The sequence below is a fragment of the Chiloscyllium punctatum genome, chromosome 2, assembly GCF_047496795.1.
Source record: "Chiloscyllium punctatum isolate Juve2018m chromosome 2, sChiPun1.3, whole genome shotgun sequence".
NCBI classification, from domain to species: Eukaryota; Metazoa; Chordata; class Chondrichthyes; order Orectolobiformes; family Hemiscylliidae; genus Chiloscyllium; species Chiloscyllium punctatum.
The window spans coordinates 125068627-125085517 of NC_092740.1; the positions used below are offsets into that span (position 1 = coordinate 125068627).

Here is a 16891-nt window from a genome sequence, read left to right on the forward strand (position 1 = left end):
TTTGAATTAAATTTCAAAAAAATCTGGAATTAAAAGCCAAACGAATGGTGACCATGTGAAAATCACTATTAATTGGCTTGAAAACCCATCTAGTCTACTTATCTTTACCTGGCCTGGCCATGTGACCCTAGACTACGGCAATGTGGTTGACTTTTAATTGCCCTCTGGACAATTAGAGATGGTCAATAAATGCGGGCCTAGCCAGCGACACCTTCATCCCATGCCTTACTGATGAGGCAGTGCAGCAGCAGAGAAGGAAAGGAACCAAATCCTGCCTGCACTCTGGAATCACTACTGTATGGAGGAACGTGCCCCACGTTTCTCAAGATCTGAGGTCAAGAATCAGGCTATACAGTCCTTTGAAAATCTATAGCACAAACTCAAGGCCCTGAGTAGATGACATCCTCAAATTGAAGGATAGCAGACAACAATGATAACTTCTGAAGTGTAGCCAATGTTAAAATATAGAAAATACAGCAGACAATTTGCACAGATCAAAAGTCCCACAAACAGTAAATATGATAGTCAGATTGTCAATTAGTGATGTTGGTTGAGGGATAAATTTTGGGCCAGCAAACCAAGGAGAAACTCCCTGCTTTTTATTTTAAATAGTGCTCTGGTATCTTTAAAATTCACCCAAGGAAGCAGGTATGGACTCTATTTAATTCATCCAGAATAAATGCAACTGCCAGTGCAGCACTCCCTTGATAATGCACTGGAATGTTTATGAGACTGGATGCTCAAATCACTTGAACGTTAATCCACAGTTATCTCACTAAGAGGGGAAGTGCTACCAAAATAACCATAGGTAACATAAAACTGACCAAAGAGCTGGAAGAGCAACTTGAATATTCTTTTAAAAAACAACTTTTGAGGTAAACTCCAATTCAGTAGTACTAAATAGATTTTGGCTACAATGAAGCCATGCCCAATACAATGTCTAATAAAATAAAATAGTTAAATATAAAATATAATAGTTTCCTGACTCCCGTAATGCTGACCTCATTAAAATTCCGCTAAAGCCCTATTCTGCAATTTTTTCACTGATTATTGGGAGAAAATGAGATCCGTGTACAATCTGCACTTACAAGCACCTTAAATTTGGATAACCATACCAAAATGCATAATGGGAATATTCTGAGACTAAAACATATATTAGGGCAGGTAGCCAATATCTTGGTCAAAGAAATAATTTTAGGGCGCATCTTAAAGACTCTTGACTGGCCTAGCAAGCCATTCAGTTCAACAATAATTAGTTATGAGTAACAAACGTTAGGGACAGAAGAGGTGTAGATATTCAGCCATGATCACTCTAATCGTTATGAATGTATTGGACAGACCTGAGGAGCCAGTCAGTTTCATCTAACCTATCAATTTTCTAACTTAATACCCCCATGGTTCTTTCTTAAGTAAGCAGCCTGTCCATTCCAAGCAAGCTACAGAAAACAGCATCCAAGAACTTTACTTCAACAGCAAGGTTTAAGGGGAAGTTCTGATTTAGGGGCAGTTGAATGCATATCATGCAGCCACCAAAGGGTGTATGCAGGAATCCAGAATTAAGGAAGTGCAGAGATCTCCGAGGCTTGGGTCATAGAGATGGACAGCATGGAAACAGACCCTTCAATCAACTCGTTCATGCCAACCAGATGTCCTATACTAATACAGTCCCATTTGCCAGAACTTGGCTCATATCCTGGTTTGTAGGAATAGAGACAATTACAGATAATTGGGAGAGATGAGAATGAATTTGAAAAAGGAACTGAAATCTGAATTCAGTACATTGCCAACCCATCCTTGTTTTATCCCCAGGGCTGGGACACTACTGCTGCCAAAGCAAGTGATACCTTGAAAATAAGGAACAATTTTTGCTGTCAAAAACCCATAATCACTTATCCTCACAGCAAGCTGTAATAGCTGAAGCTAATGAAGCCAAAGTCATAGTTGAAGTGCTATAATTTTGCAAAAGGTTTATTTTGTTAGCCCTTTAAGCAAGATTACCAAATTATTGTCACTGTGATTCATAATTATCTAATCTGTTGTATTAAAATGTTGGAAGAACTTTACCATATGGTGGGTAATCCATTTTTAATAACTTGTTGAAATGAAAGAGAGCAGAAGCTGTGTAAATGTATTATAACAACAATAACAAAGATTAGTAATCTGGTAGCCGCAACTAGTGCTTTTGGGGCGTAGGTTAAATTCAAATGTACGTAGTGGAATTTAAATTCAATTAATTAATCTGAAATATGGAATTTCAATAATGATAACCGCAACAACAATTATTGTTGGTTTGTGTTTTTTAAAATAATCTGACAATGAAATTCCAGTCGTTACCAATTCTGATCTGTGCATGACTCCATTTTCACAGCAATGTAGTTGACTCTTGACTGGCCTAGCAAGCCAAATAGTTATGGGTAACAAATGTTAGAGACAGAAAAGTTGCAGGCATGAGTGTGTGGAACAGGCCTGAGGAGCCAATCAGTTGGATCAATTCTGTAACTTTGTATTTTCATGGTTCTTTTTTAAGTCAGTGAATTCTGTTCATTCCAAGCAAAGTACAGAAAGCAGCATCAAAGAATTATACCTCAATGTCAAATTACTTTTATACCCAAGCTAAACCTACATTCCTGAGGAAGGCAGTATTCATGTAGACTTTGTTTGGCACTGAGTTCTGGAAGCAGTGCTGTAAATCTGAAAATATTCCATTTGCACTAACCATGATATCTTGATCCACTCACTGCTGGTTTGGCAGCAAAAGCCTGAAATAATGAAACTCACAAATTTCATGGCAAAATGCTTACTGTATTGTGGTGATGTTTTGTGTTTTTTTAAAATGTAACTTGTATCTTTATTCTCTTTATTCCAGCAATCTGCATTCTACCCTGTTTGAATGGGGGCCTCTGTTTAGCACCATATAAATGTGATTGCCCAACAGGTTGGACAGGCTCACGATGTCAGCGTGGTAAGGCAGCTTCCATCTGGTTCTGTTGAATGTGTTGCATGACATTGGTGTCAGACATGAATGTCACAGTTCAAAAACAGGCTATTTGATCTATTGGCCCATGTTAGTCCTTCAATAAACTTATTCATTTCATTCCCACCTCCCAATTCCAGTTATTTCCCTGTAGCCCTATACATTTGTTCCTTTTTAAGTAGTTATCCAATTGCTGTTTGAAAGTTACTTCTGATTCTGATTCACAACCAAACCAGAACAGTCAATTCAGAACACCACAACACTATTTCTCTTGATCTTCCCTTTGGCTTTTTTGTCAATGACTTTAAGTCTGGCCTTTCTGCCAGTGAAAATAATTTCTCCGGTGGACCTTCTGATCCTTTTGTACAGGTAGTTCTGCGATAACACGCATTTCAGCAGCATAATTTGACTATAACATTGCTGAGGAATTAGGGAACGGTGTTTTCGAGAAAGCATGATTCCAGTGGGGCTTGCGCCAAAATCTCAGCAACATTCTACGCATGCGCCGATGTCTGCACCGTTCTGTACATGTGCCAAGATCTGTGCCCCCAGGTGTCTGTGCCATTCTGCAAATGTGTAATGTCAACACCAATCTTTGTGCTGTACTGCGCATGCACCGATGTCAGCAGTCGACAGAGCAACTTTCTGTGACAGGTACTGTACAGAGACCAGCAACTGTGTTAAATTAACTTTTGTTTTGTTAATAAATATGATTTCAACCTTCATTCAGGCTGTGCGATACACTGCTTTAGGCTTCTGGGTGATTTTTAAGCAATCGTGAGTGATATTGTTTGCTACTCTGCCCTTAACCATACTTTTCCTTTAGGCCCTATTATTTATAGGAAGCAATTTTTTATAAAACAAAGTTTCACTGGAATGTAACTACGGCATCATAGGATAACTACCTGTAGTTTTGAAGCCCTCCCTTAAATATGGGATGTTTCCTGGTGCAATGGATAATGTATTTGCATCTTTAACTAGAAGCTCCAGGTTCAAATCCCACTTCAGGTCAAGTAAGTGGTGGCAAGAAAGCTGTGTCCTCTACCATCTTTATCCATACTGAAACCCACCACTTATTCAAAGTCTCCTTGATTGTCTTAAGTTGCTTTATCTTGTTTTTGGGCCAGGTAGTTTTTAGAAAACCATGAGTTTAACTTATGGACTCTATTTGATGAAGATTAATTCTGGTCAAGTCAGAAGAGTTATTCATTCACATACACTGCCAGTAAGATATCCCAGATTAAACAGCATAAATTGAGCCAGAATACCCAGGTTCAAGTCCACCTGCTCCAGATCCAGTAATAACAACTGTGAACAGATTGATTGATTATAAAACACCTAGGCAATATAAATTTCTTGTTTATGTGGGATGTCTTAATGGGATTGTATCATGGACCTTAAACAGATCTAGCACGTGAACTGTCCAATGATTTGTTGGTCTAGGTTAACGGGTATCATTTCTGTCTCTTAATTAGCTGTGTGCCAGTCTCCATGTTTAAATGGCGGTAAATGCATTCGACCTAATCGATGTCACTGCCTACCTAGTTGGAGTGGCAACGACTGCTCCAGGTGAGTCCATTACCTTCTTCATAACCATTCAGGTTCTTATTTAAAAAAGGTAAGCTTTGAAATTTCACTCAAGAATGAGATTATAACTGTATCACGTTAAACTCCTACAAATAAGTCAAATTATCTTTTTTTCTTTACAACTCTTACATATCCCCTACATATCTACCTGTGTCCTATATCTGTCAAGAGTGAGGTGCCAGATAGGTTGTCTTCCAATTTGAAATATAAGAAAATGAGGAGGCCATTCAGCCCATCAAGTCCACCCTGATATTAGAGTCATAGAGATGTACAGCACAGACACAGACCCTTCAGTCTAACTCATCCGTGCCAACCAGATATTTTAATCTAATTTAGTCCCATTTGCTAGCACTTGGCCCATATCCCTCTAAACCCTTGCTATTCATATACCCATCCAGATGCCTTTTAAATGCAATTGTACCAGCTTCCACCACTTCCTCTGGCAGCTCATTCCATACACAAACCACCATCTGTGTAAAAAATGTTGCCCCTTAGGTCCCTTTTATATCTTCCCCCTCACTCCAAATCTATGTCCTCTAGTTCTTGGCTTCCCCCACCTCAGGGAAAAGACTTTATTTTCCCTATCCATGCCTCTTATGATTTTATAAACTTCTGTCAGGTCACCCCTCAGTCTCCAGCGCTTAAGGGAAAACAGCCCCAGCCTATTCAGCCTCACCCGATAGCTCAAATCCTCCAACCCTGGCAACATCCTTGCAAATCTTTTCTGAATCCTTTCAAGTTTCACAACATCCTTCCGATAAAAAGGAGACCAGAATTGCATGTAATATTCCAAAATTGGCCTAACCTACGTCCTGTACAGCCATAACATGAGCTCCCAATTCCCGTACTCAAATACTCTGACCCTGTGGCATTACAGCCTTCTTTACTATCCTATCTACCTACGACTCTACTTTTAAGGAACTATGAACCTGTACTCCAAGGTCTCTTTGTTCACAACACTCCCTAGGACCTTACCATTAAGTGTATAAGGTGGCACAGTGGCTCAGTAGTTAGCACTGCTACCTCCCAGCACCAGGGTCCTATGTTCAATTCCAGCCTCGGATGACTGTCTGTGTGGAGTTTGCACATTCTCCCTGTGTCTGCGTGGGCTTCGTCTGTGTACTCCATTTTCCTCCCACAGTCCAAAGATGTGCAGGTCAGGTGAATTGGCCATGCTAAATGGCCCATAGTGTTAGGTGCATTTGTCAGAGGGAAATGGGTCTGGGTGGGTTACTCTTTGGAGGGTCGGTGTGGAGTGGTTGGGCTGAACAGCCTGTTTCCACACTGTAGGGAATCTAATCTACCCTAATTTGCCTTTCCAAAATGGAGCACCTCGCATTTATCTAAATTAAACTCAATCTGCCACTCCTCAGCCCATTGGCCCTTCTGATCAAGATCCCATTGTACTCTGAGGTAACCTTCTTTGCTGTCCACTACACTACCAATTTTGGTGTTATCTGCAAACTTACTAACTATACCTTCTACATTCACATCCAAATCATTTATATAAATGATGAAAAGTAGTGGACCCAACACAATCCCTGTGGCACTCCACTGGTCACAGGCCTCCAGTCTGAAAAGCAACCCTCTACCACTACCCTCTGTCTTCTACCTTTCAGCCAGTTCTGTATCCAAATAGCTAGTTCCCCCTGCATTCCATGAGATCTAACCTTGCTAACCAGTCTCCTACGGGGAACCTTGTTGAGCGCCTTACTAAAGTCCATATAGATCACGTCCACCACTCTGCCCTCATCAATCCTAGATCATGGCTATTCATCTCTTCAACTTTCATGCAGTATCTCCATATGCTATTATCACCGGTATCATTGAAGGTTAATATACAGTTGCTGTAGGATATTAGGAAGGTTACTGAACTGTTAGGCTTTATTGCAAGAGGATTTGAGTACAGGAGTAGTGAAATCTTGCATCAATTGTACAGGAACTTGGATAGAATGCATCTGAAGTAGTGTGTGCCGTTTTCTCCCTTTACCTCAGGACAGATGTTAGTGCATAGAGAAGTGCAACGAAAATTTACCAGATTGTTCCTGGGGGTGTCCTATGAAGAGAGGCAAGCTGCATCTGCATTCTCTAGAATGTTGAAAAAGGAGAGGTGATCTCATTGAAACTGAATATATAAAGGGATAGATAGTGTTCCCACGATTAGAAAGTGTAATTTAGAAATTGGGGGGAATTGCCACTTAACTCTGAGGTTAGTTTTTTTGGTTCAGAGAGTTGTGAACTTTGAAATTCTCTACCAGAGAGCTCAGTCTTTGAGTATGTTTATGGGGGCAATTGATAGTTTTCTGGTTAGTAATAGAACAGAGGGATTAATGTGGTGAACTTCCATTGCATTCCCTCTATGGCAAGAATATGCTTTCTTAGCTAAGGAGATCAAACTGTACACAATATCAGAAGTGAGATCTCAAGACTATACAACTGCAGCAAAATACCTTTACATTTATACTCAAGTTCCTTTAAATTTGTTTCTAATCATTAGAATTACCACTGTTTCTGGCACTCTAATAAGCCAATTCCTTTGATCTAATGAAATAGAATCATAGATTAGAATCATGGCATCCCTACAGCATGGAAGCAGACCATTCAGCCCATCAAATCCACACCAACCTTCCGAAGAGCATCCCACCTCTTTAATTTATTTCATTAACTATTGCTCATTCACCTTTCCCTCTGGACATCAGTCAGCCTTAGAGAAGTGTATCTCTGTTGTAGACATTCTCATATTTCTTCAAATACTAAATATTACCTGTACACCATCAAATGTTTTGGTTCATTTGCCTAATCTACCCAATCGAACATGTTCCTCATTCTCTCATAATTTCCTCTGTTCAGATTTAATTTCAAAAATTAATTATGTCACATTCAAATTTTGTGCAGAATTCTATCATAGCATGGTCACAATTTCCCACAGGCTCTTGTACAGAATGATTTTTAATGAGCCTTTTTCATTACATAACACCAATTCAAGAGGGTCTGATCTTTAGTTGGTTCTTGAATATACTTTTCCAGAAATGTATCTTATATATATTCTTGAGATTTATTCTTCTTAACATTAGTGCTAAAGTGGCTAACCCACTCTAAATGTAAATTGAATTTGCCCATTACTGCTATAATACCCTAATTTCTTTAATAATAGCATTCCCAACATTAAAACTACAGTTTGATATTGTATAAAGAATTCCCACTAATGTTGCTTCCCTTTGCTGTTTATTAATACAAACGGATTCTACATCCTGATCATTTGATCCTCTCTTACTTATTTACTGATATCATCCTTTATTAGCAGTGCAATCCCATCTCTGTTTTCTTTTTGTCTATCCATCCTAAATGTATTTTAGTTCCAATCTTGGTCACCCTGTAGCTATGTCTCTGTAATGGCAATTAAATCATCTATTGATTTACTATTTACCCCCATTTGTTCATTCAAACCAACAAAAACATCTCTTTGTGAGTTCTATATGCTTTCTTTCAGCCTTATTACCATTGTTCTCTATTTTGATCTCATTTGATGCTTGCTTGCTTTGGCTATCTTCTACTCCTACATACTATGATTCTACTTTCTTTTACTTGCCTTTCCTCCCTTAAGTCTGAGGAGAGAATGATGCTGGAGATCAGAGCCAAAGAGTGTGGCCCCAGAAAAGCACAGCCTGTTAGGCAGCATCCAAGGCATAAACCTTTCATCAGGAATGCCTGAAATGTTGATTCTCCTGCTCCTCGGATGCTGCCTGACCACCTGTGCTCTTCCAGTGCCACACTCTTCAACTCCCTTAAGTCTGAGTTCACTCTTCAATTCCTGTCATCCTGCCAATCTCAGCTTCACAGCATTAACAAATCTCCTTGTGGGGCTATTAGTCCCTGTCCCACCAAGATTCTATGGTCCATCTTATAAAGGTCCCACTTGCCCCAGAACCTGGACTTCAGTCCCAATGCCTCAGAGGCTTGATGCCCACCCTCCTATGCCAATATTACAGCCAAATTTTCAATTTCTGAGTTTTCCTCATTGGAATGTTCTCCCCAATGTCCTAGCTAATATTTATCTTTCAATTAAAATCACAAGACATACGTTTTCACATTGCTATTTGTAGCCATTTGCTGTGCATATGTTGGTTATTTCATTTCCTATCTTACAACAAATACATTTCAGACAATTATTCTCTTGACTATGAAGTGTTTTCAACATGCTGAAGTTGTGAAAGGTGCTATGGAAATGCTTGCTCCCAATGCCTCTCATCAGACAGTTCTATTTGTGACCTTCTCTTCTCTCCAAGGGAATGTAAGAACATCATGAATTAACTTTGTGTTTGTTCCTTCATTCAGGTCTCATGGCTCATCTCCTATCTTAATGCCACTCTCCTTCCCCATCCCAAAATTCCCTGATTCTATTACTGTTCAATTGTGTCTTAATATGAGCTTTGAAAATACTCACTGCCCATACTCTGTATGTCTCTGGGGTAGACAATGCTAAAGATTCACAACTCTACAAATGAAGAAAATTCTCTTCCTCGCAGTCCAAAATGAAGCTGCACACGCAGAAAAGCCTCATTTTTCATCCAGCTCAGTCCTGCTGCCCTGGCTCTTAGAACTTTCAATAACTATGGTCTTATCTGTAGCTGTCAGGGTCATCCCGCATTTTCCCCTCCTGCCCAGAAAAGCCCAAACATCTTCCCAGAAGATGGGGCAGAAACTGTAAACATCAACTGAGCCTAATTAGGCTTTACTAACCTAAAATGCTTAAGTGCGCGTCATGGATGAATGTTGCTTATCAATATTGACCATCGTTTGTTGACAAATGTTGCCAATTGCTTCTTTGCAACAATTAAAGGAATATGGCCCCTTTAAGGCTTCTGAGTGCAGTAACCTTATAGCCCTTGGCAGTGTCACTATTGTTGCCATGTAATGTGAATATCTCATGCTTGAATAAACACTCTGAGTCTTTTGTTTTTCTCCCGTTCTGTTCAGTGGTGAACATCCTGCTTTGCAACCACTCCTTTCTCTGCTTTATTCTAGATGTTGTGGTGACATGTTATTTCTTTTGCATTCCACCATCTCAAAAAAAATCACTGTTTGCAGCATTCCAACTTGCTATTTCAAAAGAAAGGTATTTTTTGTTTAAACTGGACCCACCTGAATGCTGTTCTTATCAGTTTGCATTGAATAGGTAGTAAGGAATATTTTAAATAGACCACACTTCCATACAATTACTTATTTGTTTAATCATTGCGTGTTTTTTTTTAAAGCTTATGACTATTTCTATCATAACAAGCTTCTCCAGTTTCAAGGTGGTGAGGGTGGTGCAGATCATATGTTTTGTTACCATGGAGAAAATGTGACACACAACAATGACACACACAGCTCTGGAATGTTCTGCTCTGCACTACCCCATCCAATATGGTGAAATTGTGAAAACTATTGCAAAAGTACTCCTGACAGTGCTAGGTTGAATTCTGAGAAGATTAGCAGCATACTCAAAGTTTAGTTGACCATAATCCTAACTGAACCAATAGATAGCTACAAGAAAAAGTCAAAACCTGTGAATTATGTAATGAGTAACTCACATCCTGACTCTTCAAAGCATCTACATTAAGGCTAAAAACAAGAAGGTGATGCAGCATTCTTTACTTGCCTGCCTGAGTGCAGTTTCAACACACACAAGGTCCCATGTCTTCCAAGACAAAACAGCCTATTTGATCGACACCTCACCCACAACCTTCAATATTCAATCCCTCCCTCACTGGAGTACAGTGACAGCAGTGTGTACTATCTACAAGATGCACTGCAGTATTTCATGAAAGCTCCTTCGACAGCGTCTTCTAACCTGTGTCCTTTACAAAGGACAATTTGAGCTGAAGTATGGGGATATTGTGACCTGTAATTTTCCATCCTACTATATTTCTGCATCCTGACTGAAAAATATATTGCTGTTCCTTCAGCATCACTGCATCAAAATCCTGGCCTTCCTTTCAAACAGCACAGCAACCAGCAAGATGCACTATAGGGGTTCAAGAAGGTGGTTTAGCACTGTCTTCTTGAGGGAATTAAGGAGGGATAGTAAATACTGGCCTTGCCAGTGACACCCACAATCCATGACTTGATAAAAAAAGGTTATCCAGCTCTGAAACAATATGCAAAATAATTCAAACTAGACTATTTGAATATGAGGCACACTCATCAGTTGGTTCACATTCAGTAAACTGTTTTTGAAGTGTTATAATTTAGGAAATGTAGAATCCATTTTACACAAGACAGTACCAAACAGCAATGTGATAATAATTGGATAATCTTTTATTTATATTGGCTGAGAAACCATGGAGATCTGCCCAACTCTGCTTGGAAATAATAAAAATGGGATATTTTACACCCACCTGACAGATGAGGCAATAAATTGGTTTAACGTCTCATTCATAAGATGGAATCTTGAAAAGTGTGGCATTCCCTCAGTACTACATTGGGACCTAGGTTCTCTGTGTAAGTCTCCAAAATCAGGCTTGAACCCAGATCTTTCTGATTTGGAGAACAAGAACACTAGAACATTGAGGGACAACTGGCCATCAGAATGCACTGTACCAAACGCTTAAACTCACTCTTCGTTGTTTTTCTTTCAGGAGGAGAAAGTCTAGCTATTTCTCCCTCTCATAAACAATATCACAACTTGCAAAACCTGTCAAATATCTGCATTAACCAAACTCCTGGGAAAGGTGACACTACAGCGGCATTTAACTTCACCGGTACTTCATTGTATGTTTAAAATCCTGATATATTTTGATACAATTCTGTAAAGCAAAGCTGTATCTATTCATATACAAAGTTGTTTTTCAAAAAATGCTGTGTGATGATGGTTAGAGTGCCTCTTAATTTCGCATTTTAATACATTCATTGGGCTACGTGTCATGTGGATTAACCTTGAGGAAGTAAAGTTGTAAAATTTTAGTTCATGATTTGCAATTTTTTTAAAGAAGGCAGATTTTAATTCTTTTGACCTTACTGACATGTATTGTCAATAAAGTTTCCACATGAATGACATATGAATCAAGATCATTTAAAACACACCACAATAATAATTCTGTCTGCATCAGTTCGAAATGATACGAATGAACTCCAATCCACAGTGTGAACTTTGCAAGTAGCCAATTTTGATTTTAACTAAATGTGTATATATTGATTAAGTGAAAGAGATCCTGCAAGAATACCTTCTTTCATTCATCACATGATAATACAAATAAAATCATGAAAAGGAAAATTATGTGGTTTTGATTTTTTTTAAAAGATTCTTTCACCTGGTAAAATAACTTTACATAAAACATCTCTATTACAACAGAAATGATGCCTCAAGGCTCTTCACTGTACATTTTCATACTGAAATTTACGACTGGGCGTCATAAAGAGGTATTAAGACCAAAAGCTTGGACAAATAGATATGGTTTAAGGAGCATCTAAGAAAGAGAGACAAGTGGAGAGATTTAGGAAGGAAATTCCAGATTCTGGGGCCTGGGCAACAGAAAAGATCCAAAACAATGATAGAAAAATTGAAATCAGGAGTGTGCAAGGGCCAAGAATTGGAGAAGCATATATTTCATAGGGTTCTGGCTTAGGAGTAATTTGCAGAGATAAAGAGTGGCAAGAGTGGAATTAAGGTTGAGAACTTCTCATTTGTACAGTAGCTGGTTTTGAAGCCAGTGTTAGCCAAAGAACATGGAATTTCTAATTTGTAGAGCAGCTGGTTTAGGAGCCAGTGTTAGCTAGAGAACACGGGTGATAAGAAAAAGGGACACGTTGTGACTTATAACAGGAGCAACAAAGAGTTTTGAGTGCATTCAAGATTTCATGAATGTCAATAAGGCAGCCAGGAAAGTATTAGCATAATTGAGTCCGGAATTAACAAAACATAAGTGATGGTTTCAGCAGTGGGTAAGCTGGACCTGGGATGGAGATAAACAATCTTTACTGAGAAAGTGAAAATGAGAGTGCAACCACACTGTAAAGCACACTGTGAACTAATGTATAATAACTGGTATAGATACTCCATGGTAAGCAATATTATACCTAGGTATTTCTCACCAAAGTGATCAGCTCATAGTACCTTTCTTTAATGATAGTTTGCTAACTCCCAAAAGTGTTCCTTTGGTGACCTCAACAAAGCTTTATTCCCAAGATGCATGTAGTTCAGAGGTTTCCAGGTAGTCTAGTCCAGCCAACAGCAGGCAGGAAGCAGTGGAGGATTGATAAAAATGTAATAAAGTCTGAAATGTTATAGCTGTTCCTGCCTTCCACGTACACTTTATCACGGTTAAGGATCCTGTGGCCTTTGGGTTCTAAAGTGTAGGAAATAACTATCTAAGATTCTCATAAAATGTTACTTAATACTATAAAAAAAAGCTCACTCTCTCAGGATAATTTGGACTTATTATCACCCTGATATCTCATCTTCTATTGGTGGGGTTTCGTTCAAAGCCTATTTCACCACCAAACAACCAATGGTGGATGCCTCCCATTGCCAAGGTTTGAACCCCAGAGCTCACTCACAAGCTCCATGTTCCCACTAAAGTAGCAAACTGGATGAAAATGGATCCTGATAGGAAGGATTCCACTAAGCAGTTTCATCCAGAGACCACACTTTGCCAGAGTATGTCACAGACTGCCGTCAAGCTGGCTGGAAGCAGAACTCCTCCACTTGCCCAGCCATTGTACTCAAACTCCTTAGCTGGCCTAGCAAGGAGTGATTCCTGAAGATTTTATCTCATGGTGTTCCACCTCCTCGAATACCACCTCAACATATCGCATATGTGAGAGGGTTCTTGTCGTCTTGTGGTAATGATCCTATCTCTGAGTCAGGAGGCCTGGGTTCAAGCCTCACCTGCTCCAGGGTTGTGTAATAACATCTCTGAACAGGTTGACTGGAAAATATGTAATCCACATCTCACCACATTCATTCACTGTGCTCCACCTTTCTGCCAATTTTACTCCCTAGAAAACACATGCAGCAATCTGAAACCTGCCATACAAATCATCCTCAAATGTACCTTTAAAAAGTCAGATGGCACACATATAAATAACTTGCCACTTGGAAAATTAACATAGACTCTTTGTTAACCAATGATATGTGCTTCCTGTTGGCAAGATAAAGTTCCTCTTACTGATGAGAAAAACCAACCCACTGTAAGCTAATTAAAAATTCAAACTAAATTCCCCAAAATCCCAAGTGTTACACTTATAACAATACTATATAATGCAATTCTTTACCAAAGAGGGCTGTCAAGGCTGGGGCATTAAGTATATTCAAGGCTGAGGAATTCAGATTTTCAATCAATAAGAGAATTATGGGCTATGGGGATAAGGCAGGAGAGTGGAGTTGAGGATTATCAGATCAGTTATGATCTCATTAAATGGTGGAGTAGACTCAATGGGCTGAATGGCCTACTTCTGCTCTTATGCCTTGGTCCACAAGCTCAGAGGCAGTTAAGACCTTTCATCACTGCACCTAAATTGGAAGGTGACTAATATATTGGCAGGGAGATTTGCTAGAGCTGCTGGGGAGGATTTAAATGAGTCGGGTGGGACCCAGGGAGATAGTGAGGACAGAGATCAATCTGAGACTGGTACAGTTGAGAACAGAAGAGAGTCAAACAGTCAGGGCAGGCAGGGACAAGATAGGAATAATAAATTAAACTGCATTTATTTCAATGCAAGGGGTCTAATATGGGAGACAGATGAACTCAGGGCATGGTTAAGAACATGGGACTGGGATATCATAGCAATTACAGAAACATGGCTTAGGGATGGGCAGGACTGGCAGCTTAATGTTCCAGGATACAAATGCTACAGGAAGGATAGAAATGGAGGCAAGAGAGGAGGGGGAGAGGCATTTTTGATAAGGGATAGCATTACAGCTGTGATGAGGGAGGACATTCCTGGAAATACATTGAGAGACATTATTTGGGTGGAACTGAGAAAAATGAAAGGGATGATCACCTTATTGGGATTGTATTATAGACCCCCTAATAGTCAGAGGGAAATTGAGAAACAAACTTTTAAGGAGATCTCAGCTATCTGTAAGAATAATAGGGTGGTTATGGCTGGGGATTTTAACTTTCCAAACATAGATTGGGACTGCCATAGTGTTAAAGGTTTAGATGGAGATGAATTTGTTAAGTGTGTACAAAACAATTTTCTGATTCAGTATGTGGATATACCTACTAGAGAAGGTGCAAAACTTGACTTACTCTTGGGAAATAAGGCAGGGCAGGTGACTGAGGTGTCAGTGGGGGAGCACTTTGGGGCCAGCGACCATAATTCTATTAGATTTAAAATAATGATGGGAAAGGATAGACCAGATCTAAAAGTTGAAGTTCTAAATTGAGATGCCGAAAGACTGGAGGTTGGCTAACATGGTGCCACTCTTTAAGAAGTGTGGTAAGGACAAGCCAGGGAACTATAGACCAGTGAGCCTGACCTCGGTGGTTGGAGGGAATCCTGAGGGACAGGATGTACATGTATTTGGAAAGGCAAGGACGATTAGTCAACATGGCTTTGTGTGTGGGAAATTATGTCTCACAAATTTGACTGAGTTTTTTGAGGAAGTAACAAAGAGGATTGATGAGGGAAGACCGCTAGATGTGATCTATATGGACTTCAGTCAGGCGTTCAACAAGGTTCCCCATGAGAGACTGATTAGCAAGGTTAGATCTCACGGAATACAGGGAGAACTAGCCATTTGGATACAGAACTGACTCAAAGATAGAAGATAGCGGGTGGTGGTGGAGGGTTGTTTTTCAGACTGGAGGCCTGTGACCAGTGGAGTGCCACAAGGATTGGTGTTGGGTTCTCTACTTTTTGTCATTTACATAAATGATTTGGATGCGAGCATAAGAGGTACAGTTATTGAGTTTGCATAAGAGGTACACTTAGTAAGTTTGCAGATGACACCAAAATTGGAGGTGTAGTGGACAGCGAAGAGGGTTACCTCAGATTATAACAGGATTTTGACCAGTTGGGTCAATGGGCTGAGAAGTGGCAGATGGAGTTTAATTCAGATAAATGTGAGGTGCTGCATTTTGGGAAAGCAAATCTTAGCAGGACTTATACACTTAATGGTAAGGTCCTAGGGAGTGTTGCTGAACAAAGAGACCTTGGAGTGCAGGTTCATAGCCCCTTGAAAGTGGAGTCGCAGGTAGATAGGATAGTGAAGAAGGCATTTGGTATGCTTTCCCTTATTGGTCAGAGTATTGAGTACAGGAAGTGGGAGGTCATTTGCAGTTGTACAGGACATTAGTTAGGCCACTATTGGAATATTGAGTGCAATTCTGGTCTCCTTCCTATCGGAAAGATGTTGTGAAACTTGAAAGAGTTCAGAAAAAATTTACAAAGATGTTGCCAGGGTTGGAGGATTTGAGCTATAAGGAGAGGCTGAACAGGCTAGGGCTGTTTTCCCTGGAGTGTCAGAGGCTGAGGGGTGACCTTATAGAGGTTTACAAAATTATGAGGGGCACGGATAGGGTAAATAGGCAAAGTCTTTTCCCTGGGGTCAGGGAGTCCAGAACTAGAGGGCATAGGTTTAGGGTGAGAGGGCAAAGATATAAAAGAGACCCGTGGGGCAACTTTTTCACACAGAGGATGGTACGTATATAGAACGAGCTGCCAGCGGAAGTGGTGGAGGATGGTACAATTGCATCATTTAAGAGGCATTTGGATGGGTATATGAATAAGAAGGGTTTGGAGGGATATGGGCCGGGTGCTGGCAGGTGGGCCTAGATTGGGTTGGGATATCTGGTCGGTATGGACAGGTTGGACTGAAGAGTCTCTTTCCATGCTGTACATCTCTATGACTCTATTACTGGTCTTAAGATTCACCCTTTAATGGTTCGCATCATGAAGGCATTAGCCTCGTGGTATTATCACTGGACATTTTGTAGATGGGAAATTTGATTTCAATAAAAATAAAGTGGAATTAAGAACCTAATTATGCCCATAAAACCATTGTCAACTGTCAGAAAAACCCTAGGGAAGGAAACTGCAGTCCTTGCTCAGTTTGGCCTCCATGTGACTCCAGACCCACAACAATGTCGCATGTGATTCTCAACTACCCTCTAGGCAATAAATGCAGGCCAAGCCAGCGATCCCTCATCTTGTGAATTAATTTTTTTAAATCCAGTTTTCATGTGTGGGCAGCATGGTGGCACAGTGGTTAGCACTGCTGCCTTCCAGTGTCAGAGACCTGGGTTCAATTCCTGCCTCAGGCAACTGTCTGTGTGGAGTTTGCACATTCTCCCTGTGTCTGTGTGGGGGTGCTCTGGTTTACTCCCACAGTCCAAAGATGCA

The 16891-nt window shown here is 40.0% G+C and overlaps 1 protein-coding gene across 7 annotated transcripts in view; it reads left to right on the plus strand.

Annotated features, from left to right (window-relative positions):
* Positions 1-11805, plus strand: part of svep1 (sushi, von Willebrand factor type A, EGF and pentraxin domain containing 1) — a 239394-nt gene extending 227589 nt beyond the window's left edge. For all 7 annotated transcript variants that reach the window (XM_072588116.1, XM_072588121.1, XM_072588115.1 and 4 more), the window contains 3 exons: positions 2867-2962; positions 4450-4543; positions 11182-11805. In XM_072588116.1, coding sequence (XP_072444217.1) covers positions 2867-2962; positions 4450-4543; positions 11182-11215 — 224 coding nt within the window. In that variant the 3' untranslated portion in view covers positions 11216-11805. The remainder of the gene's footprint in view (positions 1-2866; positions 2963-4449; positions 4544-11181) is intronic.
* Positions 11806-16891: the final 5086 nt, after the last annotated feature.